This window comes from Xenopus tropicalis, chromosome 5, assembly GCF_000004195.4.
Source record: "Xenopus tropicalis strain Nigerian chromosome 5, UCB_Xtro_10.0, whole genome shotgun sequence".
NCBI classification, from domain to species: Eukaryota; Metazoa; Chordata; class Amphibia; order Anura; family Pipidae; genus Xenopus; species Xenopus tropicalis.
The window spans coordinates 24,903,700-24,931,231 of NC_030681.2; the positions used below are offsets into that span (position 1 = coordinate 24,903,700).

Here is a 27,532-nt window from a genome sequence, read left to right on the forward strand (position 1 = left end):
TAACCTGAGCTTAGGGACCCACTCACAATATACTGTATATATAGAATATAAATGTCACACTATAAGGCTGATTAGTAATTAATACAGATAATAACTACATGGCAGCTCAGAAACCAGTGTAATTAGCATCAGCATTTAATAATCAGCCCTGTAGCATCAGCTTATGAAAACCCGCCTCATTTTCTGCTTGATAACCCCTAAGCTTAGCTTCTCAACAGCTGCTCAGAGCCCACTGAGCATGTGAGTGTCATTGACTTATAACACAGAAGATGGGGAGCTCCTGTGACAACTGTAAAGACCTGGATCATTACTATTATAGAGATGCTGAACTTTAGGCTGGTGCCGTAAATTCAGTATATAAAACATGGCATTTTTGACAATATTCATTTTTAGGGTTTAGCTCTTCTTTAAAGGACAAGTAAAGGTAAAATCATTTGAGGGTACGAAATTGTAAGGTATCCCCCAAGTGATTCTGATTGTTAATCTACCCCACGCCAGCACTCAAGCATCCCCTTCAACTACTGAAGCTGGGCAAAGACATTCTGTACTGCACGTGCTCAGCAGGGTGATTCAGGAAATACGTGGCAAAGCAAAAGATTGGCAGCACAGTGGGCACAGAGTACTTACATGCCAAAAGTGTTATACAGAGAGAATGACTCCTGCTAGAGTAAGGCAACTGTAAAGTTCCATTTTAAGCACAAGTCGCAATGTTTTTTTTTTTCCCTATAATATCGGCATATTGCAGTATTAAGAAAGGGGGTTGGGAAGATGCAGCAATTGCAGCCAATGAGCAGAGTGAACAACTGCACTTTGATGCAATTGTGCTGAAAATGTTTGTCTTGCTGGCATCATTTCATTTACACATGGCATTTAGGTGTAATTGCGCTGCGGTCATTGTCGCAGGCTGCTGTGTGGAACCTGGAGCTACCCCTAACTCAGTTCTGGGGTTCCCCTGCAGCAGTAGGTGCGCTCTGCTCAGAATAGGGGGTGAACAGACTGAGTAGCGCAGCGCAAACTACGTGGAAGTGCAAGGAACGGCGTTTGGCACAAATACTTAATAATGAATGGAGTATCTACGTGCAACTGCCCTTAGTGACCAATAGTGTTAGAACAGGGTAGAAGTAAGGCAAACTAAAACTCAAACTGTTTTTGCACCACTTCACTTTAATCTAGTTTTATACTGGACCCCTAACCTGGGTTTTGGTCAAATACAGAACAAAATCTGTGCATTAACAGGTATCTCCTGATGCAAATGATATATACGATATGGCATGGGTGCAGCCCTCAGGAAACCACTGCGCTATACTGAGAATTTCTCCCAAAGGGCATTTATAAGAAGCAAATAAAAATTCCTCATATTAATTTACACAAAACTGTGCCATTGGGTATCATTTTCTATAACATCAGCTCAGTTGATTTACAAATACTTCTAGTTACATTTTGCCATTTTGGGGGCAGATCATAACTAAAGCTTTGGGAGAGCCATTTTGGGGGCAGATCATAAATATCTATTATTATCTGAACTAAAGCTTTGGGAGAGCCATTTTGGAGGAAGATCATAAATATCCATTATCTGAACTAAAGCTTTGGGAGAGCCATTTTGGGGGCAGATCATAAATATCTATTATTATCTGAACTAAAGCTTTGGGAGAGCCATTTTGGAGGAAGATCATAAATATCCATTATCTGAACTAAAGCTTTGGGAGAGCCATTTTGGGGGCAGATAATAAATATCTATTATCTGAACTAAAGCTTTGTGGGAGCCATTTTGTGGGCAGATCATAAATATCTATTATCTGAACTAAAGCTTTGGGAGAGCCATTTTAGGGGCAGATCATAAATATCTAATCTAAAGCTTTGGGAAAGCCATTTTGGACAATCGATTAAACAAAGGAAATGAAACAAGAGCAAATCTCTTCCATATTGTCTTTATTAAATGAACATATTCACACAGAAACACCCATGTTTCCTGCTCAGCTTCACTGTATATATAGGAGTACTATTTATACACATTAAAAGGGAAGACAGATTGTCTATTATATATTCAAAATCTGCGGCACCACATTTACAATAGATTGGAGACACACATGCCATCCATTACACAGACATAGGCTACTTTCTAATAGAATACTAAAGAGCACAGACACAGAGACTACAAAAACTAGGGCCTACGTAACATTGACAGGAAGTTAGTATGCATATTTCCACAGGAGTGCAAAAATACTGTTTTCAGACCATTTTCATAATAAAAAGAACCACAGGAAAAGAAGTAATTGTTCACAAAATCAAGAAGTATTGGGGTTCAGCATGCCCCGTCCTCTGCCTTCCGTGAGCATAGAAATTGCAAATAAATAAAAACGCTACTCAATTCCCTAATGTCACTTTAGTTCCCCCTGTATAAATATATTCCATATTCAGATGCATCACAGACTGTTGCTACCCAGGGCTCTCTGGGGCAGATTTAATATGGGCAGAACCATATTTGGATTCATATTTTGCACAAATGCCAAACTTATAGATTTGGGGGGCTTGTTAATATATCTATGATTATGTCCAATAGGGGAACTAAATGTATAATCACTGGGGTGGGGCTAAATGTTAGGTGGTTATAATTGCTTAACTAAGACCCTGGGCTGGTTTGCTGAAGGAGCACCATGTTGCAATATTATTTCTCCTCCGCAGCCCCCCGTGCCAGGAATGCATACACAGCAGGAGGAAAAGCTGCCTTTTAGCTGCTAGGTTCAGCTTTTTACTCTACTGTGCAGCACACCCAGACTGGAACGCAGAGAAGATCCTGAAGAAGAAATTGACATGGAGCTTCTAACAAAGTACCTCAGGCCGGTGCAGTTTTCAGCAAAGAGTAATTATAATCACTCCTTCCCATTATATAAGTTTAATAAATGTAATTTACAGTTTGGTCCCATAGGGAATTAACCAAACTGTAGAGTATCCAACCATGTGCCTTTATATGGTAATGGAACCCCTCTGTGTGTTATAATATCCTTATATCTTATAATAGGGGATAGATTATTCCATACAGTGAGAGATGGGTTGTTGGTGATATTTTGCAATAGATGTACTCAGTTACATGAACACCTAGACAAAGTAGACTAGTAGCTAATTGCACAGAGATGATATGAATATCCCTAGTCCTGTGCAAAGGCCATTGGCTATCATATCTAAACTGCTAAAATGAAAATACAAACTTAGATCTTATTTTAAGTCATTTTTAGGTTAAACAAATCTCTTTCTGCTTGGCTGGGGGGGGGAGGTAAAGGAAAACTCAGAAAAATAAAAAGGTAGTATGTAAGCAAGAAAATAATGTGAAAAAAACTGTTGGCAAAAATGATTTTTTTAAGAAGTTCCTTTACTCTGCTTGCATAGGGGAATGTACTTCCTGTTCTCATTTGATTGATTTCCTTTCAAAAGGAATGGGGACTGAGATGCATCACAGGAGGCACAGACACCTTGAAAACCATTGTTATCTGCACTACAGGGATCATTTATTAAAGTCGGGCCCAAGCAACACACACACACACACACACACACACACACACAGACACACACACAGACACACACACAGACACACACACAGACACACACACAGACACACACACAGACACACACACAGACACACAGGGCCCCCGACACCCAGTCAGCTGGGAAGTACAGGGCCCAGATGCACCTTCCACCCACAGACACTCCTAGCAGCCTGGCACACTGGTGAAGGCCATGGATATGGATGCCATGGGCTGCCCCTTTCATGGGGGGGGGGTAAAAGCTTTACCGCTTGCACACCACTCACTGCTGTATGCATTTTCAACTAATAGCAGCAGGCACATATTCAAAGAGCAAGGTGCACTGAGGGAACTTTGCCCCTATTTTTGGCACCTTGCCCCCCATTAGCAAATGAGCCCTTTCAAAGGGGAACATAGGAACCATAGGCAACTAAAGCAAGAAGCACACAATCTTGGAGTGCTCAGTAGCTCCCCTAGTGGCTCTTTATGATATGACAATAATATACACACATCTGTGATCAGAGCTTATGGGGGGTTATGCAATAAAAGGTGCAAAGTTTGCTACAGGTCTAATCATGTATAGCAACCAATCAGCAAGTAGCATTAATAGGTCACCTGTTTAAGGGCAAACATCTTATTGGTTGCTGTGTTACTGCACCTTGGCAAATAGTGCATTTTATTACATATGGGGAATATATCTTACAATGCCAATAACTGTATTGACTGTCCATTAAAATCCCAACTGTTATTTGCCTTTTGTAACTACCATTCTCACCCAGGCATATTGTACACAGGTATTGTTGCCTTCTGAATTCGCCTAACTGTTGGCAAAATACCGGTGAATATCTCAACCAATGGTATTGGCATTCTATGAGCAAGTGCTTAGGCGGAACAAATAAAGGCTCACTGCACTCTGTATCAACATCATCCAGGTATTCAGATAAGAATGCAAAGTAGGAGCAGTACAGACTAATTATCAGCAGAACCCACAGTGCAACAGATTCTCAGTACAGGTTGTACCCATGAGAGGGATCTCCCAGCCTGCCCTGCCCCTGATGCACTGTGGGGTTATCGCTACTGTGACAGCATCTGTAGTCTCCTCTTGCTAAACTGAGGCCTGTAATTATTTATATATATTTATTTATAAGGAAAGAGAGCACTGCTTACCGAGTATGGAAGTCTTCTGGCACATTCTAGCCCCTATGTTAATTCTTGTTATGACACAAATATACAAAGCAATAAAATAAAAATAAAAAGGACATCCCTTCAGCTACTGATAATCTCACATCTCTAAACACTGTCGTTATTTATTGGCACTGAAGAGATGTCTGCAAAATAATTAAACAAAAGAAAGGGGAAAAAATGAGAAAAGAATCTTGGTAGAACTGCATACGTTCCAGCACCTCCCCTTTATTTCAGGTCCCCGTCTCCATCTCCCTGAATGGATTTCTTTATGCGGAGCAACATAGTAGTGAGCCACTGATCCAAGCGCGATATCGAATCAAATTCCTTTACCTGAGCAAACACAGCAAGGAGAAATAATCAGAATTAATGTCAGTGTAAAGGGGATATAAACCAAAAAAATGTAAATGTAAACTGATTGGAACACTTTCTTTATTGAAATTAATTTTCTGTTTTGAGTGGGGTCTCAGATATGTGCGGTTTCAGACTGCCAATACCAGGCTTTTGATTCACAGCAGCTGTTTTTATATGTTGATATCCTGCTGCAAAACAGTTCTTCTCTTTCTGCATCATTTAAAATCCTGACAGGGGAGGAGGGACTAAAACATTGATGTTACAAATTGTAACAACTTCTCCACATCTTACAGACAGCATGCAGGAACTACATAACCCACAATGCATTGCACTGCGATGTTCCTTTCCTTATTGACATCACGTGTGCAGGGAATTGTGGGATTGGGAGGATGCAGGCTGAAGGCAGGCTGGGGCAGTCGACTACTGTTACATTTTATTTGAGTCACAAAGTAGCCAGCCAGATCAGCAGGGGAACAGGGGGCGGGGCTTAGGGAACTGTTCCAAACCATATTATTACATTAAACATCATGAAAAGGCTGCATATTTTTTAACTGATGTATATTGCAAAGTTGCTTGACATTATGTTTACTTTTTAAAAAGCTTAAAAAATGTGTTTGGGAGGAGTTCCCCTTTAAAAAACAAATGTCCCACACAGATACTCCATGCATAGAACTTTACTTACAGCTTCGGTGTATGCATCACTGTTTTGTTCTTCATGCGCCTCTAGCAGTTTCTGTGCAATTATTGAAAAGGAAAGTCATTAGTTTTATAATTATTTGCCTGCATCACAAGTTCCATGATTACACATTTATTGCAAATGTTATGGAAGCACTGTGTGTCCGTCCCTTTCCATTCTCTGTACGGCTTCTTCCGACTGTGCAAGAGACTTTCCCACAATGCAAGAGAAGTGGACTAACTGACATGTGAAGAAGCATGCAAGGCATTGTGGGAAATGGAGCCCTGCCTGGAGAACAGCTTCACTGCTTCAAGAATCACATGCGGGAGTGCAGAAAGGGACAGACCAATACTGCTCTCAGTTACAAGTTACTTTCAAATCACTGAAAATGATGAAATAGTGTATAATTTAAAGGAGACATATTGGACAAATGAAAAAAACCCTAATCGTGTAGGCAATTATGAATAATACATGGTCCAGGCCTGCTGCCCAGGAGGGGTAGGATTTTCAGCCCAAGGCAGAGCTGCTGGAATTTTATTGACCCAAAATTTCCTTTTTTCATTATTTTATTTTAGTGCATTTTAATGTTGGGGATAATGTGCGCATTTTTCAAACTGTCATATCTGCAAAGTGCTGTGAATATTCCTTTGCCTCACTAAGCTGTACTATATGAGTTATAACGACAGTTAATCCTTATAATGGTTTTAAATCCTGAAGTGACGTCAACCAGTGTTGTACAACATTTCCCACCGTGCGGGCCCTGCATCCCTCCTTTGTGCCAGGGGTCAGGGGTTTAAAACACAACACAAAAAAAATCAGGGGAGACCATAAGGAGGCTGGGGGCATGAAAAGTCTTTTGATCCATAGGAACAATGCTTATGAACTGCAAAATGACTGTATATTTGGTAACAAACACCTTTTCCCTTCCCATTACTACTTTATTAGGTAGTCATCTGCTGTGTGGGATTGAGAGGGATTACTTCACCTTTAATAGCTTGCACTCTCTTGAATCTGTAAACGCAGGAAACATTTCTTCATACTTCTCCAGAGCAAGCTGTGAAACAGAAGAATGGAATAGTGAATAAATACACAACTGGATATATCCAAATATTAATAGAATACACAACCGGCATAAACAACTGGTCACAATTCAGTGCTAATCACACTGTGTAAGTACGTGATTTTGGCGACTGAATTGCAGCTTCAGTCCTGCTGCCTTACTAGCCCTGGGCAAGGGTAACTGTGCAGCGAGACTAGCGCAACTGATAATTCTGTACTGTTCTTCATTATTTGTAATCTTTTGCACATCAGGTATTAAACTGTTCCCCACTCTTTTATATTTTTGATGCTTTTCTCTTGCAGTTCAGGACAGGTGGGTGAAAAGTGTAAATCGCCAAAATTACGTTTTAATTTTAGGGAAAGCCATAAGTTTTTCTATGTGCAGTAACCTATAGCAACTAGTAATGGGCGAAACTTTTTGCCAGATTTTGCCATGAAAAACACCCACGGACACTAATGTAAAAAAAAAAAAAAAAAAAAAAAAGTCGCCTTGAAAAAATCCCATTGACTTTAGTGTGTTAAACAAATACAGTGGCTTGCAAAAGTATTCAGCCCCCTTGAACTTTTCCACATTTTGTCACATTACAGCCACAAACATAAATCAATTTTATTGGAATTCCACATGAAAGACCAATACAAAGTGGTGTACACGTGAGAAGTGGAAGGAAAGTCATACATGATTCCAAACATTTTTTACAAATAAATAACTGCAAAGTGGGGTGTGCGTAATTATTCAGCCCCCTGAGCCAATACTTTGTAGAACCCCCTTTTGCTGCAATTACAGCTGCCAGGCTTTTAGGGTATGTCTCTACCAGCTTTGCACATCTAGAGACTGAAATCCTTGCCCATTCTTCTTTGCAAAACAGCTCCAGCTCAGTCAGATTAGATGGACAGCGTTTGTGAACAGCAGTTTTCAGATCTTGCCACAGATTCTCCATTGGATTTAGATCTGGACTTTGACTGGGCCATTCTAACACATGGATATGTTTTGTTTTAAACCATTCCATTGTTGCCCTGGCTTTACGTTTAGGGTCGTTGTCCTGCTGGAAGGTGAACCTCCGCCCCAGTCTCAAGTCTTTTGCAGACTCCAAGAGGTTTTCTTCCAAGATTGCCCTGTATTTGGCTCCATCCATCTTCCCATCAACTCTGACCAGCTTCCCTGTCCCTGCTGAAGAGAAGCCCCCCAGAGCATGATGCTGCCACCACCATATTTGACAGTGGGGATGGCGTGTTCAGAGTGATGTGCAGTGTTAGTTTTCCGCCACACATAGCGTTTTGCATTTTGGCCAAAAAGTTCCATTTTGGTCTCATCTGACCAGAGCACCTTCTTCCACATATTTGCTGTGTCCCCCACATGGCTTGTGGTAAACTGCAAACGGGACTTCTTATGGTTTTCTGTTAACAATGGCTTTCTTCTTGCCACTCTTCCATAAAGGCCAACTTTGTGCAGTGCACGACTAATAGTTGTCCTATGGACAGATTCCCCCACCTAAGCTGTAGATCTCTGCAGCTCCCCCAGAGTCACCATGGGCCTCTTGGCTGCATTTCTGATCAGCGCTCTCCTTGTTCGGCCTGTGAGTTTAGGTGGATGGCCTTGTCTTGGTAGGTTACAGTTGTGCCATACTCCTTCCATTTCTGAATAATCGCTTGAACAGTGCTCCGTGGGATGTTCAAGGCTTTGGAAATCTTTTTGTAGCCTAAGCCTGCTTTAAATTTCTCAATAACTTTATCCCTGACCTGTCTGGTGTGTTCTTTGGACTTCATGGTGTTGTTGCTCCCAATATTCCCTCTGAGGCCATCACAGAGCAGCTGTATTTGTACTGACATTAGATTACACACAGGTGCACTCTATTTAGTCATTAGCACTCATCAGGCAATGTCTATGGGCAACTGACTGCACTCAGACCAAAGGGGGCTGAATAATTACGCACACCCCACTTTGCAGTTATTTATTTGTAAAAAATGTTTGGAATCATGTATGATTTTCGTTCCACTTCTCACGTGTACACCACTTTGTATTGGTCTTTCACGTGGAATTCCAATAAAATTGATTCATGTTTATGGCTGTAATGTGACAAAATGTGGAAAAGTTCAAGGGGGCCGAATACTTTTGCAAGCCACTGTATTTTAATGACACAAAACAGGAGAGATTTCCCACCACTAATAGCAACCAATTAGATGCTTTTAAATAGATGACCAGTAAATGCTATATGCCAATGGGTGGCTATGTATTACTGCACCTATATAAACCTAGTGTTTTTTCTTTTTAATACATATCCCCATTATCACTCTATATTTTGTTACAGAAGTGTAATTACACAGCAATTCAGGAAGATTTAGATGGTTATAGCAATACATAGAGTGATTAAACTAGGCATCCCCCATAGGAAATATCCTTAAACTGGCATTTAAACTGTGCCAAAAGCACTGCAGGACTGCAGCAACCCAAAGTATAACTGTATTATGTACAATATTTATATATGTGTATAAGAAATAGTCAATCACGGAGAGGTCAACAAATCTCATCTCACAGCAGTCTTAAAGGAGGTGGTCACCTTTTATCTTACTTTTAGTATAGTTTAGTAGACAATTTTTTGTCTTCAATTTTTATTATTTGTAGATTTTTATTTTTTTAAATGCAGCTAACCTGGTTGCTGGGGTCCAAATCACTTTAAGAACCAGGCAGCTGTTTGCTATTTATATTCCAGTCTCTCATTCAGAGGGTATGAATGCAAAGGTACCTAATAAATAACACTAACAATAAAAGAGCAACAGTTTTTTGGCTTCCAGGGTCAGTGACCCCCATTTAGGGTGAAGACACATGCAGCTACTTGTCGTGGCTACTAAAATAGAAAATGCTGATCATTTACCGATAATTGTCTCTACGTGTGTTTTAACAGAGGCAATTCTTAGTACTGTCTATAGCACGGTGTTTTCTGGTGTTCAGTAGCCATGAAAAAGTAGCTGCTACTAGTTGCTCAGTGTGTCTTCACCCTAAGGGCTCTGGCACACGGGGAGATTAGTCGCCCGCGGCAAAACTCCCTGTTCGCGGGCGCCGGTGGGATGGCAGGGGGAAGGCAACTCGGGGAGATTAGTCGCCCGCGAACAGGGAGTTTTGCCGCGGGTGACTAATCTCCCCGTGTGCCAGAGCCCTTAAGAGCTGGAAAGAGAGGAAGGCAGAAACTATTCAAACATAAACATAACGTTGCTAAGAATTAGCTATTCTGACATATATATGACATATAAAAGTTATCTTAAAGGTGAACCACCCCTTTAATACAATAACCAGATAATATATAACAAGGCACTAAATTTGTCTTAGAACCAGTACCCCAAATCAGCCAATCAGACAGTGGAACAGTAAATAATACCTGTACCTGCTGATGGAATGGGACTAGAGTCAAGTTTGATCACAATATTACAGGCCTTTGCACATATACAGAGTCAATACTATGCAGCAGATATAAAGGAGAATAGAAAAGTAACAAGTTACCCACCTTGGCATTTAATTCATCCACAATGAAATGGCACAGTGCGGCCTTGAAGAAATATTCTTTTGCGCTGTATTTCAGTAAAGGATTATCCATTGTACTTGTACCAATCTGGGAAAAAAATCAGTTTCAGTTTGAGAAATAAAATGGCATTATTTTACTCAAGGACAACCTCCTAATAAATTTACAAACTTCACTAAATCATTCACACAGAGGCTACACACTCATTATAACATAAATCCTAGCTGTTCCCAGGCTATGTATGAGAAATAAATTATTTTTATTTACAAGTGGAATATATATTTATTAAATATTTTAGATTATGCATCACACGTACACACATATGCTCATTTCTGTTGATTTTTGTCATGCTTGGAAATTGATTAAAATCATAAATTTGTATTTAACCTCATTCCTCTTTAGAAAAATCTATTTGTTTGCAATATTACAGTATAAATATTAAACTGCTATTTAACTTCTAACCTGTTCGTAGATTTCAATTGCTTTCTGGTACTGCTCCAGCTGAGCCGCATAGGCAGCCACTTTCAGAAGACACTTGTTAGCAGAACTGAAATGCAATAAACCGAAGAAAAAAAGACTTTTAAGCATCAGAGAACAAAATAAGAACCAGTTACATTGGGTACATCCCAGAACTTGTCTGCTAATGGTGTCAATATTCTTTTTCCTCCGTTGTGTAACCAACAGCTCTAACTCTAGCGCCAATCCGCCATACAGGGTTGGAATTCTGTATTTATTCATTAGCCTTCATGCTAAATACTGACCATAGAGGCTGCAGCATATTATTATAAAATCCCAAGCCTGCATCAGGGAACAATGCGATTAAACAGCACATACCCACTCCCACAATTCCTACTGTGACCCCCATTTGCTTCAACTGACACAGGAGACCTACAACAAAGTGTTTGATATACGTGAGGACATGATTCTGACCTTTACATCTATTTCTGGCAATGGTTAGAGCAATATGTACTTGAGACAGAGTGGAAATGCAAATGATTATTTAAGATGAAAATATGGGGTTTATAGAGCCCATAAAGACGCATACATAACAATGTATGTACCTATACGTGTGCAGCCCAGTATGAATGTGATTGTAATTGAAACATAGTGAGAAGATTTTGATGTGTATATATCAGTTTGAGCATTTCTCCCAACGTTAGTTCTTCTCCACAGACTACATACTGTATACTGTGAGTAAAGGAGGAAAGGTAAAAACTAAGTAAGCTTTATCAGAAAGGTCTATGTAAATACAGCCATAAGCACTCACAGAGTCCTCTATCAAAAGAAACAGGATTTTTGTCTCCTTTTTTGTAAACATGATGTTTGGGTGTCTGACTTCCTCTCTCAGAAAAATCCTTAATTCCGTTGCCAGAGTCTGCGCAGTTCTCTCCTCTCTCCCCTCTCCCATAAGAATTCATAAAACTCAGTCCCCCCTCCTTTATGAATGTGTGATCTGAGATAAACCGCTAGACTGCAAACAGCTGCTGCTGTCTTAAACAAATGGAGAAAGCTTGTAGGTCTCTTTACTCAGGTATGGCAATGCTTTCTGCAGAATAAATATATTGTTCTAGGTGGCACTAATGTGGTGAATCTATTGGCAGTAAAATGCCAAAACAACTTTCCTTCTCCTTTAAGACTGAAAAAGCAATCCTTTTATGGGGTCTCCTCATGAATGGACTGAACCATTGCTATCACTATACTATTGCTGTACTACGGTGTTGTCCCCAGCAAATCCTCTTCCTGTCCCTGCTGTCAACACTTGGCTGCTGAATTTCTTAGGTGGGGATGTCTCAACAACTAAAAATTCTGGTGAAAATTGGTCAAGCGTGTGTCATAGACTAATTAGTCCTCCATAAACACACCAGGATACTCTGCCATATGTTACTATCTTACACAAAAAAAGCCATCGTATGACTTTGGCTGCAACCTAAGCCCCCTTCGTTCTCTTACAGGTGAGAATTAGTGAATCCATTAATTGAACTCACATATGAAGCAAGTGGAATCTCAATTAAATTTGTAAAGGTGTGGGAGAGCTGGCTTGATGTCTACCCACCAGCTGGGGGCATCTAATCATTTAATACATAGAGAACTATTAGAAAATAGGGAAAGGTACTAAGAAGACATATTCAAGAAGCTTACCTGTTTGATTCTTCTCCCTTGTAATAATCTGCAGACTGTTCATAATGTGCAATTGCCTAAGAGATAAAATGAATATAATATATAAAAATATTGAATTAAAAGGTAGATTCTTTTTGCTTTAAAATGTACATAAAATCAGGTAATAAGAATTACCTTAGAAATATAATGAAGTTTGCCTGATATTTTAAATCCTAATATCTTAGGGGCAGATTTATGAAACTGAGATTAGAGCTGACCACATCAAATTCACCCACTTTCTATTCATTCCTATGGGGTCTTAAGAAGAGCAGTTATAAATGAAAGTTAAGAGTTTGCCATTTGATTAATATGCTTCTAAAAATCGGAATAGGAATGAACAGAAAGTGGGTGAATTTTATGTGGTGAGCTCTAATCTCACATTTTGATAAATCTTCTCCTCTGTTTAAAAAGCCAAATGAAAACAGTGTCCTGTTTCTGTTGATGGTATATTTGCACCCACCAGTTGTGGTTTCTGTGTCCAAAATGAAAAGTAAATGCCCCCATAGTACTAGGTCAGTGATGGAAACATCTCTGTAGCACCAGTCACTATTAATCGACAGCAGGAAATGTCATAGCTGTGTCTGCCTTCAAATATATTAAAGGGGTGGGTTCACGTTTAAAGGGAAACGAAAGGCAAAATCACTTGGGGGTGCCAAAATGTTAGGCACCCCCAAGTGACTTTAACCGCTTACCTCGTACCCCGGGCTGGTGCCCCTGTTAGGAGAAAACAGCACCAGCCCGGGGTACCTGGAGCGGATCGCTTCCTTCTTCCGGCTTCCGTTGCTGGAATGCCAGCGGTGGGCGCATGCGCAGTAGAGTGAAAAGCCGACTTTAATGTTTACGTTTGGCTTTTCACTCTACTGCGCATGCGCGCGCAGCGAATCAGGAAGAAGGAAGCGCCGGCAGCTACCCCGGGCTGGTGCTGTTCCCTCCTCACAGGGGCACCAGCCCGGGGTAAAAGGTAGGTGGTCAAAGTCACTTGGGGGTGCCTAACATTTTGGAACCCCCAAGTGACTTAGCCTTTCTTTTTCCTTTAAGTTTTTTTAGTACATTAATGAATGCCCTATTCTTATCAATTTTGCAATTGGTCTTCATTTTTTTTATTTGTAATAGATTTTAAACTATTTGCCTTCCTCTTCTGACTCATACTTACTGTGCCCTCAACCAATTAGATGAATTGTGCAAATACCTACTACTACTAATCTAATTACAGTATAAATGCTTGCCTGAGATCCACCCTGCAGCCAAAAAAAACCTGTTGCTCTGAGAGGCTACAATTTTATTATGGTTACTTTTTATTCCTCATCTTCCTATTAGGCCTCTCTTACTCTGCTCCAGTCTCTCATTCAAACCACAGCATGGTTGCTAGGGTAAATAAGACCGTGGCAACCGATATGACACCTTTTAATAATCAATCTGCTCAAAGCCGTTTCTAGAGCCTTCACTTCCCCCCACAATCAATTTCATTTAGGGGGGGCATCACTCTTTATCAATACGAAATTCATTTTAATCATAGTGTTCTCATTGCTACTCATCAAGCTGATCCAGTGATCTGGGTGCAGCACCCCAGACCCATAGCAAGATGGACCCAGAAGTCCCAGGCACACTTTCTTGACCAGTCACTCACTCCAAACTCCAAAGGCCGTGGTTAAAAAGAAGCTTTATTTCACAACCAGATAGCTACTAAAATACTAAACTGGAGAGCTGCTGAACAAAAAAAGCTAAATAACTACAAAATCACAAATGTCTGTTATTCTTGCAGCAGGATACATAAAGATTCAAATCAGTGCTTTGTATCCTTGAAACCCTACAGACCCAGGAGTATATATACAGATCAATGTTAGCTTTGCATTATAATCCATCAGATCTTACCTTCTCAATATCAACCAGCTCAGTTTCATATATTTCTGCGATGGTAATGTGATGCTTTGCAGCAATGGTAAACCTCCCCTGTGGCACAGACACACAGTTAGTCATTGGAGAATTAAAAACAATAAGTGTTTTTTTACAGTCACAATAATCAACCTGATATTTGCATACTGGCTCCCACAATCCCTGGCTGCAAGGGAGAAAATCTGATTCTTCCTTTTGATTTTGTTTTTCATTTGTGTAAATGTTGGCTTCTGTTGCTTGAAAAGAAGGGGTCTGTGTACCCGATTTGTGCAAAGGGCTATTCATTCTGGGATGCCAATATCATGATCTATGCATATGTTAATATCATATAAAGTAGGAATCAATTCTCTGAAGCATAAAAATGCCAACATGCCCCTATATACTCTGCAAGCACCTGACATTGGAAACATTTTTTTTTTTCCTACCATGGATATCAATTGGCTCATTTATTGGCCATAGTTACTTATCATCTGCCACTATACTTTAACTGCCAGGGCAAGGTACACTGGCAGCTTCACTTCCTGCAGTTCCTATCAGCCCAAATAATGGAAACAATGGAAAAACGGAAAGGTGGTCATATCATGCATTGCCCCTGGTACTATAGCCACCCATTTGGCCAATGAGCTGACTGGCTGGATGCCATACAGGATGAGCCAGTGCGTGACCACTGTATCTATAGATAGATAGTAAGTAACCAACAGTAAAGCTGTACAATGTGCAAAATAAATACAATAGGTTTAACATGTTAACTTGTTCCTTACCATATCTGTGTATATATCGATGGCTGCATTTAAGCAGTTGATGGCCTCTGATGCATTTAGGAAAGACAATAACAAAATCTTAACTTCCATTGCTCTCATTAATTGTATGACCAATATCTCTGGTGACTCTAAAGCAACGGAACCACCTGGAAACTATTTCTTCATCACAAAAGGAATTCTTATGCAAAATAATTATCCATTTTATGTTTTCACAAATGTGCTTATGTGGTTTTGCTGACGGACAAGAAAAGCCCCTCATACCTGCTTTGCCTAAGATTAGTTCAGGCCTTCCTCTCGTTAATCGCTAAATTTCTTCCCTGAGCCGTCCTTACTTTAGATGTAAGACGCCGAATGAAAACCTCCTTGCATCCAAGATTACGGGTGCCATATTGAATCTGCTCACATCATCATCCTTTGACTGTTGTGCATGTATCAACTAAAGCCAACTGATTTATGATCATGTCTGCTTATTGAATTCCTGGGTGTGGAGAGGCTAGCTACATATTTCCAAACTGGTACTGGATGTTCTGTGCATGGGGCACACACTCACGCACACACACTAACAAAACTGCAGCAGGTATGCATCTATCTAGGGCAGGGATCCCCAACCTTTTATACCCATGAGCCACATTTAAATGAAAAAAGTGTTGGGGAGAAACTCAAGCTTGAAAAAGGTTCCATGGGGTAGAAATAAGAGCTTTAATTGGCTACTTAATAGCCCCTATGTGAACTGGCAGCCTACATGAGGCTGTGTTTGGCATTATACTTGGTGTTTATGTAACCAAAACTTGCCTCCTTAACAGAAATTCAAAATGAGCACCGGTTGCTGCTGGGAGCAACATGTTGCTCACGAGCCATTGGTTGGGGAACACTGATCTAGGGTATCAGTAATGCCACCCCCAAGGACTTATGAAGAACACCACAAGGCAGAAATATATTCTATATTTCCCCAAATTAATAATCTAAATAAATATTACTTACACAAGACAATACATAACTGAATGTATTTTCCCTAACTACCTATTTATATTAATGGTGCAAAAAACGCAGTAAAAATGGCACATTTTTTAATCATTCTGGGGCACAGTAGGGAGAAACTATTGGTTTTCATGAAAAGATGACCATGCAGTACTAAACAGTGAATATGACAGACATGTAGATGGAATTCCCACCTTGAGGATCTGCTTTCTTGTATGCATTTCCGGCATCTACGAAACTGGTGGCTGCATCATGTTTGCTCTGCAGCTGCATATGGAGTTTGGCAGCCTGGCAAAACGCATTTCCTGCAGCTAAAAATACACACCGCATGTTAGCTATAATTGTAAGCCTTACTTCCTCCTAACAGGACTGACCTTGTACACAGGGACATTATAGCAAGGAATATAATTAGGCAATTAAACAAATATTGCACCAGAGAGAAGATTCATTTTTTACTAACTGCTTTAATGTACAAAGCAGAAACCATTTTATAGCAGCCTTAAAAGATAGGCAACGTAATTATACCCTGGCCATATGCAGACAAATTTTGACAGCCATTTGTGACCAAGTCAGTAGCCCGTTGGCACTGGTACAGAGTCAAAAATATGAACACCCTTATCGGACTGATCAGGTCTACATGTGGCCCTCCATGTCATAGGAACAGAACAAAAGAAAGGTGGATATGACCATTCCTATGGCATTATTTTGCCCAGTACTGTACGGCTCAGCCTGTGTATATGTCCCCCATGTGTTTGTCTCTATGCATTTATTTACAGTAAACAGATGTTTATAATAAGCACAAACAAGGAAGAACAGGCACTTACCACTCCAGTTTTTAGCCATCTTGAACATATTTGCTGCTCTGGCATACATTTCACAAGCTTCTTCAACCTTGGTGTTTCCACTAAAAAACAAATATAAAAATGTTTGTATATAAATTGTATCAAATATCATACTGACATTTTTACACTGAAATGCTAGTGATGATGGATGAGCTATTTTACACCAACCCATCCAACCCACTGGACTTGATACTGTCCCTCTCAGAGAAAAGCAGAATTATTTAGCACTAATCTCATCATCAATTTAAAAGGCGCCCATGATCTCTGTCCCGTTGTCCCTATATGAGGGCTTGATAATACATCCCAAGCCATTTCCCCACAATGAAAGAATACTGATGCTGGCAATGTAAATGCAGATTCTCTATAGCAGGAGTGCCCAAAAGGTAGATTGTGGTCTACCAGTAGATCTGGTAGACCCCGAGGTGGAATGTAGTGGGATGACATCCCGCCACTTCTTTTTTCCCCCCAGCATTCGGGAGCTTTTGAGTGCAGCCGCTCAAACCATCTGTCTTTGTAGTTTCATCCCAGTATAGAAGATTGTCCCCACCAGGCCACTGTATATATTTGTTCCCACTTTATATATGTTTCTGTGTGCAGACTACAAAGTGGGCCATGAAGAAGGTAAGTAAAAACTACTAAAATGCTTTCACATTAAACTTGAAGTTGAATAATGTTACGTGGGCATTAAATGTGAATTTGGCACTGCATTTATATATTGCTATGTGTATTTGTTAAACATTGATTGATACTTTTTCTTGCGATTGCCCAAATGATGTTGCACTATTGTAGCTGTGGTAGATCTCATGACGGAGGCCAGGTGGCAAGAGTAGATCACAGGTTGACAAAGTCTGGGCACCCCTGCTCTATAGCATCCCCATGAAGCTAGGTAAAGTAAATTAAATTAAATACATATTTATGAAAGCAGGGCAACATTTACAAAAGGTAAATGTATTCAATGCTGTTCAATATTATTTTTAAGTTACAGGTACACCTTTTTATCTTGCTGTTAGCATTCATTTATTGTGAAACAAGAAATAAGAAAGACACAATTTTCTGGCACACCTATAAGATTTTAAAATGTAACCTTTAATTTAATTAGCCAACTAAAACTTAGTTAAAATAAATAGAGCAAAAGGGAGAAAGAAAGATTTAAAATATAAAGAAACACACCCTTGATCTATATAATACACTGGGCTACGATGCTTGTCCAGTGATTAGCAACTTTGTTGCTTAATTATCAATGTTGCTGTCACGCATCTCAATATATATTACAAGCAACATATGTAGCGATTGTTGGAAATCCTTATTCCTCTCTCCTATAACTCGCAGAGGGCTTTTGGTGATATGGAGAGCGATCTTCAGGTAAATATTATTGTAAATTGTTTACGCCTGATTTTTGTGACCTTAATAAAGTATGAACCCCAATGTGTCTCATTCACTTAAATATCATTTTACTTCAATCACAGTTGATCTTAACAATATGACATGAGATCCTAGCTTCTCTGCCCATTACTCCCAACGTAGCTGCAGTTCAACTAAACCCCATTAGTTGCAGATAGATCAATTACGAACCGTGTCTCTCTGTTTATTAATGTAATGCTTACTATTGCGTGTAAGCAGGATCTTATTGACCCTTCTAGACACTTCGTACTAGAACTTCAGGTAAGTGTACAACAATGCATTCATTCCCCAGGAGGAATACTTAGAACCGCGCTTATGAGATTAACTATTCCACTGAAGATCGCAAATCCTATTTGACCTTCGGACTTGCGGCTGTACAATAATTATAATACAACTGGTGTCTTTAGTTATCAGAGCGATTTACGAACATCAAAATATCGCGATCATTAACAATGGCTAGGAGAAAAGATCTTCTCAGTTTGTATTTACAAATTCCTTATTTCCTTATTTCTTCCGCTTCTTCTTCTTATTCTTAGCGCCCCCCATTTTCTAAACGCTACTCCTCCTACAGTTTTAGGGCTACAACACCTAAACTCCCCACACTTCTTCGCCCTATAGCGGAGCAGGTTGCTTGTGCTTTTCTAAGCGATCTGGCCCCCCGTCTTTTTGTGGCGCCGCTCCGAACCCCCCAATTTTCCCATTGACTTTGACAGGGAAGATTTTCAAACTGCTGCCACTCTAACAGCTTTGAAGCTACACCCCTTAAACTTGAATAACATAATAATGGGGTCACCCTAAATAAAACAGCAACATTTGTCGGATGACCCCAAAGTGGGAGGGGCCAACAACAGCCAATCAAATTTCACCCATTGACTTTTATGGGGAAATTGAAACTGCTGACAACCTTACAGCTTTGAAGCTACACTCCCCAAACTTGAATCACACAGTCATGGGCTCAGCCTGAATGAAAATATGATGATTGTTGGATGCCCAAAAGTGGGCGGAGCTGTGAACAGCCAATCAGATTTTACCTATTGACTTGGCAGAAATCCAACCTGCTGCCATTCTCAGAGTAATAACACCGGGTCCCCAAACTTTGCAGAGTTAGGCACCAGGTAACTGCGGTTCAAGGTTAGAAAAAGTGGGCGGAGCCACCAACCGCCAATCAGATTTACCTATTGACTTTCAATGGGGAAATTCAACCTGCTGCCATTCTCACAATATTAACACCAGGGTCCCCAAACTTTACATTCAGTCACTGGGTGACTTCGTACTCAAGGTTAGAAAAAGTGGGCGGGGCCGCCAAAAGCCAATCACATTTTTTTCATTATTATCAGTGGGGAAATTTTAACTGCTGCCATTCTCACAAGTTTAATGTCAGGGTCCCCAAACTTTGCACAGTTTGTCACTGGGTGACTATGTTCCAAGTTTAGAAAAGTGGGCGGGGCCAACAACAGCCAATCAGATTTCACCTATAGACTTTATATGTTTAAATTTAAACTGCTGCCATTCTGTAAATATTAATAATAAGGTCCCCAAACTTTGCAGAGCTAGTCACTGGGTAACTGAGTTAGAAAAAGTGTGACTTCACGTTTTTCAACCCAACATGAAGTTCGTTCTCAAACTTCCCTCTCTAGAATCCTTATTGTAAGCAAAACAATCCTATTGGTTTAATTAATGTTTAATTAGTTTTTTATTAGACTTAAGGTATGGAGATCCAAATTACAGAAAGATCCCTTATCCATAAACCCCAGGTCCCCAGTATTCTGGATAACAGGTCCCATACCTGTACAGAATTTCCTGAACATACTGAGTACCATTTATGCAAGTATGACAACACAGCTAACAAAAAAAAGTAATACTAAAATCTCAAGGGTTTGGTGGTGTTGGATCGTCATTGTTGGATTAGCACCTATCAATTTACCTAATTATGTGTTTCAAGCACCCCGGGCAACAGAAAGAGTAACAACACCTCCCAGAAACTAAAAATAAGCACCCCCAAGACAAAAGCAAATAGAAATGCATATGTTCAATGTGTGTAATGTTACCCAATCCACACACAGATATTGGGGGCAATATCTCCTCCTCCAAGGCTCCCCATTATAACGGAGGTCTAAAGTGGCGCATCCCTAATTTAATCTATAGTCAGATCATAACTGTGCATCCTGAATCAAAACCTTCAACACGAGTATTACATTTACTTCCCAGTTATAAAGTATATAGTATAAAACATATGAATTGTGAACCCACCCAGCACCTTTTCCCACATACATACAGGTCTCATTCTTTTGCTTCCACTGCAGGAATCCCATAAGGCAGAATAGCAAAAAAAAAAACAAATGCAACAATTTGATTCCAGCATGTGGGTTACCAGATGTCTAAATGTCATTATGTAAGAAGACAAGTATCGGGTCAAAGAAAAGGAAATGTGCTTTAAGTATTTCCATGCATATCAAATCCTTCACTAATACAAGAAGCCCAGCAGCCACACACAGAGGTTATATGTTATCTGCACAACTAGATCTAAAAGAGTGATTTCTCTTAATAAATGTCAGGTTTTTTTGAGAACTTACAAGAAGAATAAGTCAGACAGTCTTAAAGACAGTGTTTTATAAAGTCTATTTCCGGGCTTCATTCTATGACAGTCTATGGCAGGGGTCCTCAACCTTTATATGTGTGAGCCACATTCAAATGGCAAAAGTGTTGGGGAGCAACATTAACACAAGCATGAAAAATGTTCAGGGGATGCTATGATTGGCTATTTGGTAGCCCCTACGAGGACTGGCAGCCTACACATGGCTCTGTTTGGCATTACACCAGATTTTTATGCAACCAACACTTGCCTCCAAGCCAGGAATTCAAAAATATTTGTCTGTGACATGAAACATCTACTGACTTGCAGAGGCACAACAAAGAAAATAACAAAAGAGTTCAACATGGGGAATAGCTGCCGACAGGAAGGGGGGTATTTTGATTCTTGGGGAGTCGTTGACAGGGATCAAAATGCCCCATGTTCCCCCCAAAACATCCACAAAGAATTGGGGGGTTTTGAACTGTTCCTTCTCCCACTCAATGAGCAACAGACAGCAAAGATGGAGGAAGACAAGTGAAAAAAAAGCAAGAAAAGCAAATACAACACACACAACTCTCCTTAGAATAAACATGGTCAACAAACTAAAAAAAAGAGGGTCTAATCATAAAAAATAAAACAAGGTCCAACTATATAGGTATAATTATATACCAGAAGGTTCCCCCATGTGAACAGTTTAATTTCTCCAAGTCCTGGGATGTGACCCTATGATCAATTTGTCCCCCATAAATAATGATGGTATTCGAAAGAGTGACCTTCTCATTGCATAAATAGTGCAGGTATGGGACCAGTTATCCAGAATGCTTGGAGCCTGTTCTGTAATTTGGATCTCCATACCTTAAGTCTGCTAAAAAACATTTTAACCATTAAATAAACCCAATAGTTTGCTTTGCCTTCAATAAAGGATTCATTACATCTGGAATCAATTACAAGGTTCTGGTTTTATATTACAGAGAAAAAGAAAATCATTTTTTTTTATTTTTAATTATTTGATTAAAGTGGAGTCTATGGGAGATGGCCCTCCCATAATTCAGAACCTTCTGCATAATGGATATTCTGTATAGTAATTACTACCAGGATACAACACATTTAAAGTCATTTGATGACCCACTTTGTTCCTATAAAGGTATCACATTTTCTTTACTCATGAAATAACAGCCCAGTGCCCACCCTTCCAATTCCTGTCTCCAGAGAGCCAGTCTGTGAGTACAATATTGAATGGTGCCAGTTGCCATGGGGAGAGGGAAAAGGGGCTTATATGGAGGACTGCTTTAATGTAATCAAGTCTATGTTGCTTTCTGACAATACTCTTAAATTAAGACTCTATGGATCCTTGTCAGCGGCCCATCTGGAAATTGATTTAATGAGGCTTTTAATATTGGCTGTTGTTTTTATTTAAATAATCTGCTCCTAAGAGAGATATTGATTTGTTTATTGATTTTTAAGAACCATACACGCAGGGTTTCCTCTAGATGCATTTACGGGGCAATATACCCCCCTGTTAAATATGTATACAACCCTTTCCTTCCATCTCTGTTGTAACTGTTTTGTTAGAAGGAGTCTGTTATGCAGGAGGATTATAATTAGAGTGTAAGCTCTATGGGGCTGGGACCTCCTTCCCACTTTCTCTCTTACTATATGGCATTTACTCTCTGTATATTTATTATGATACTTGTTCTCCCTGTGTGTACTTTTGTAAATGTATAAAGTTATACATGTATTATCTGCACACTAGTAATCTAATTATCTACCAAACATGTAGCAGCTTTAATCTCCCAGTTTAGCTCAAAAGAAAACCGTTAAATTAAAACAAAAGGCATAAAGTATATTTAGCCCAAGTCCTACTCATTGCGCTCATGTTGAACATGGGTGTATACTGCCCCTTTATTGAATCTGAATGTTTTGTGCCACATTACCATACAGTTCAACCAATATATAATATACATAGTCCTCTAATCATGAGACAGGGTTGGTAGATATAAATTCTCTACATGTGATAAAACACCAATGAATGTAAGTTTATACTGTCATTAAGAATAAATATAATACACTTAAAGGAACAGTAACACCAACAAAAGATAATTATTGAAAATATAATGTACGGTTGCCCTGCACTGGTAAAAGTTTTGTGTTTGCTTCAGATTTCTATAGTAGTTTATGTAAACAAGGCTGTTGTGTAGCCATAAAGGCAGCCATCCAAGCTGGGAAAAAGGAGAAAAGTCACAGGTTACATTGATAACAGATAAGATCTGAAGAATAAAATGACAATCTACACAGCTTATCTGCTTTCTGCTATGTAACCTGTGCCTTTTCTCCTTTTTTCACAGCAACCCATATGGCTACACTGCAGCTTTGTTTATATAAACTACAGTAGGGTTTCTGGAGCAAACACACAACTTTTACTAGTGCAGGGCAATAGAACATAATTACTTTTTTACACATTTTTTGATGTTACTGTTCCTTTAAAGGTGAAGAAAGGCTTAAATCACTGGGGGGGTGCTAAATGTTAGGCACCCTCCATTGGTTTCCGCTCTACTGAGCATGTGTTGGCCTAGGGCCATTGAAGAATGAAAAAGCAGAAGCCAATCACTCTGTGGTGCTCAGGTAAGAGGTTATAATCAATGGGAGGTGCCAAACATTTGCCCCACCCCCCAGTGATTTCACCTCTCCTTTAATGCACTAGCTGGGGGACCATTTCAGCTCATTTTCCCAGAGATTCACTGCTGGGACACTTTTCATGCAATAATATCACAAGCGGCGACAGGGAAATAAAGCCATTTTTTGCTACATGGCAACAGCTAACAAAATGCTCTGGGTGCCATTAGCCTAAGATCTAACAACCACTGCTATGTCTTAAAACAACCTTGATCTAATCAGTGAAATCTAATAATCAAAGAGCAATTTGTCAGTGTGGCGTGCAAGCATACTAACTATTGCGCTAAAGTGCCTACTAACTATTGCGCTAAAGTGCCTACTAACTATTGCGCTTAAAGGAGAAGGAAAGGCTAGTAAAGAGTTAATCCCAAGCTGCAGGCATACCTTCAGTTCTCGTGCCCTTAAGTCTCCCCATATTTCTCCCATTCAGATGATCAGAAGCCTTATAGGAAAAAAAAACGCTGAGCTCTATAAAGAAAATTCCCATAATGCCACGCTCCTGTACCAAGACCAAGATCCAGACCCCTGTACATGTGCAGTTTGTAAGACTATGAGGGAGCTTCCTGCTGATTGGCTCAGATCACACATTCCTATGGGGGGGGGAGGGAGTTATTAGCATTCTTGAGGGAGGGGGGAGCAGCAGAGAGCTGTGCATACTCTGGCACAGGAAAAAAAAAAAAAGAGACAAGAAATCCTGTTTTTTTTTTACAGAGAAGTCAGTGCAGCGTTTCTGTGAGTGCTTATGGCTGTATTTACATAGACCTTTCTGATAAAGCTTACTTAGTTATTACCTTTCCTTCTCCTTTAAGTGCCTACTAACTATTGTGATAAAGTGCCTACTAGCTTAAAGGAACAGTAACACCAAAAAATAAAAATGTTTTTAAGTAATCATAATACAATGCACTGTTGCCCTGCACTGGTAAAATTTGCACATTTGCTTCAGAAACACTTCTATAGTTTATATAAAAAGCTGCTGTGTAGCCATGGGGGCAGCCATTCAAGCTGGAAAAAGGAGAAAAGGCACAGGTTACATAGCAGATAACAGATAAAACACCATTGTATTGTACAGAACGTATCTGTTATCTGCTATGTAACCTGTGCCTTTTCTCTTTTAAATGGCTGCCCCCGGGGCTACATAGAAGCTTCATTTACTAAACTATAGTAATGTTTCTAAAGCAAATACACCGGTTGCACCAGTGCAGGGCAAAAGTACATTATACTGTAGTTCCTTTTATACACTTTGATTTTTTGGTGTTACTGTTCCTTTAAGTAGCATGCAGAAGATTATTCACAATGCTCCCCATTAGTAAGTAACCATTAAAATTAGTACCAATGAGTGCTAGCGACTGTTTTTTGTATTAGCCAGGAACATTTAATGTTATGCACCACAACCTGTTATATAACACACAGTGTAGCATTCACAACAAAAACAAGAAGCAGCTAGAAAAGTGATTTCTGGGATGAATTAAATGTAGGTATCCACCAGCCCCACCTTCACCCCCCCCCCCCCCATGTAAAGCACTTCCCTTTAAAAAGACCTCTGAAATATCTTCCCAATATATGATCTGATCATCAGCCCGGGGCCAAACTATTCCATTAGTCTAATTAGGCAAGATCTGCCTATTCAGGGAGCAAGACAAATGAGCGAATTCTCCCATCAGCCAAAATGAAGTGGTATAACCATAAATAGGAAACATCAGCGGTGAAAAAAAATCAAAATTTTCCTCTGAAACATGTAATTATTAGTCACACAATGTAAGAGGCCATGACGGTTGCTTCTGATCCCCAATTAAACACAGCGCTCACACAAGCATATGCTTAGGGCTGTTAAATGAGTGTGGCCACAGAATGGAGGGCCAGGGGGCCATTTACCCAGTGGTTATCAGTGTATGAGCAGGAACTGAAGGTGTAAATACAGTTTCCTACTGAAGCTAGTATGATTTTCGGACTGTGTGTGGCCTCAGAATTATTGTCCTGATAATTTTCGTACCATGGCGATTGATCATTTAGTCAGTACAACAGGTTAGAAAATTTTGGTTGGATAACGATAAAATCTGCGCGTGTACTGGACGATATCCTTGGGGGCCTACAATGGAAGTCACTTTCATATGATTGGTGTCTGCCAACGATTTCATGTTCAGAACATCCTCCGAGTTGTATTTTAAGGGCTTTATCCTACATTTTCAGTCTGAATGTTAGTTTGAGATCATTGCATTTAAACATACAACCAATATCCGAATATTCATCGGAAGACAACTAAAATCTGAACCTGTATGCCCACCTTTAGGGTGAAGACACACAGAGCTACTTAGTAGCAGCTACTTGTCACGGCTACTAAATGCCAGAAAATACCCTGCCATAGGCAATACTGAGAACCGCCTCTGCTAAAACACGTAGAGGCAATTATAAGTAAATGATCAGCATTGTCTATTTTAGGATCCATGACAAGTAGCTGCTACTAGTAGCTCAGTGTGTCTTCACCCTTAGTCCTTCAGTGTATCTTCCAATAGATAAGAGGAACACAAGATTTCCCTGCTCAGGGCATTATACAGACTAGGGCTGGTACTGGTGACAATTAATTGGGACTGTAATGGGCCCATAGACATGACCATATACCAAAGCAGCAGGACCAATGTGTACAAACAGTAAGGAGAGTGTGCCAATGAGCTTGCAATCTAACATGGGTAGCTGATACCAGTCAATGTGGGTGTGCCATTACAATACACATCCTGTGTAACTGGATCAATCATATGATTAAATGGCCCGACAGGGCAGGCATTTATCCAGCTGTTCAACACCATCTCCCACTATCCCCTCAGGCAGACAGGTGTGCTGAGGATGCTGGGAGATTTAGAGCAGTCTTGCAGACAATAACATATAACAGGCCGCAGAAGGTCAGCTGCCGACCCCCCTCCTGCACCTGCAATCCGCCCCCCATTCCCTTCTGCGGCCGCAGCCGGTGCTTCCCTCACCCGAACAGACCCCTCAGGAAGGACTGCGAGGATTTCACCCTCTTCTCGGCCTCAGCCATGAGTTGCACGGCTTCGCGCTCCTTGCCGCTGTTATCCATGCTCTCCCGGGATACGGCACTCACTGACTCGGTCTGTCCCACTCCTCGGCCTGCGGCACCAGATCACTGACACCTCCCGGCCCTCGTCACGACCGAAGGCATGCGTGGTGCATTCTGGGACGCGTAGTTCTTCCAGCCGGAAGGACTGAAGGCTTCCAGCAGCCATGTTGGTAGTGGCGAACTTGTAAAGTTGTCATAGGGCATGTGTTTCTCTGTATAAACAATGATCGTGTTTGAGTTTTTGCAGTTCTGTTGTGTGATGCTGCCTAGTCAGTATTTATAATAAATAATTCAGAAAAAAATAATCAACACTCTGGCAAAGAATAGATTTTAAGCCACACTGGGTTGGAGGATAATGCATACCTCCCAACATTTGAAAAATGAAAAGAGGGACAAAAATACTTTTTGACCACGCCCACTTTTGTGGCCATGCCCCCAATTACTCCCAATACTCATTTTATATAGATGAAATGGCGGGATCAGACGCAAATGTGCTATTCCCTCATACTGTACTACCTAAGGAAAACAATATAGCAACTCCTACATATAAAATACAAATATAGAGAGAAGGCAGCCAGTTATAAGTGAGTTATAACTATGTACCAGTTTTGCCCCCCCATACACAGGTGCCCCCCCCACACATTAGCCCCCCCATACACAGGTGCCCCCCTATACTGAGTAGCCCCCCCATACACAGGTGCCCCCATACACAGGTGCCCCCCCACACATTAGCCCCCCCCATACAGAGTAGCCCCCCCACACAGTGTCCCCCATACACATTAGCCCCCCCATACACAGTAGCCCCCCATACAGTGCCTCCATACATGCTGCTGATGCTGCAGCTTCTTCTTCAGCGTCTCCTCTATATGCGGCTCCTTGTTCGG

General features: G+C 40.4%; 1 protein-coding gene across 2 annotated transcripts; it reads right to left on the bottom strand.

The window, feature by feature from the left end:
* Window positions 1-1,914: 1,914 nt before the first annotated feature.
* napb (NSF attachment protein beta) lies at window positions 1,915-26,758 on the bottom strand. 2 transcript variants are annotated; one of them, NM_001079098.1, is made up of 11 exons: window positions 26,551-26,679; window positions 16,915-16,994; window positions 16,285-16,401; window positions 15,113-15,159; window positions 14,331-14,408; window positions 12,441-12,496; window positions 10,764-10,848; window positions 10,287-10,391; window positions 6,716-6,784; window positions 5,737-5,787; window positions 1,915-5,033 (listed from the first exon to the last, which is right to left on the bottom strand). In NM_001079098.1, the coding sequence occupies exons 1-11, from the start codon at window positions 26,646-26,648 to the stop codon at window positions 4,929-4,931; spliced, it is 891 nt and encodes a 296-aa protein (NP_001072566.1). In that variant the 5' UTR covers window positions 26,649-26,679; the 3' UTR covers window positions 1,915-4,928. The 2 variants fall into 2 exon arrangements, with proteins under 2 accessions (NP_001072566.1, XP_012818612.1); XM_012963158.3 differs by lacking the exon at window positions 15,113-15,159 and having other exon boundaries at window positions 4,641-5,033; window positions 26,551-26,758.
* Between the last annotated feature and the right edge of the window lie 774 nt (window positions 26,759-27,532).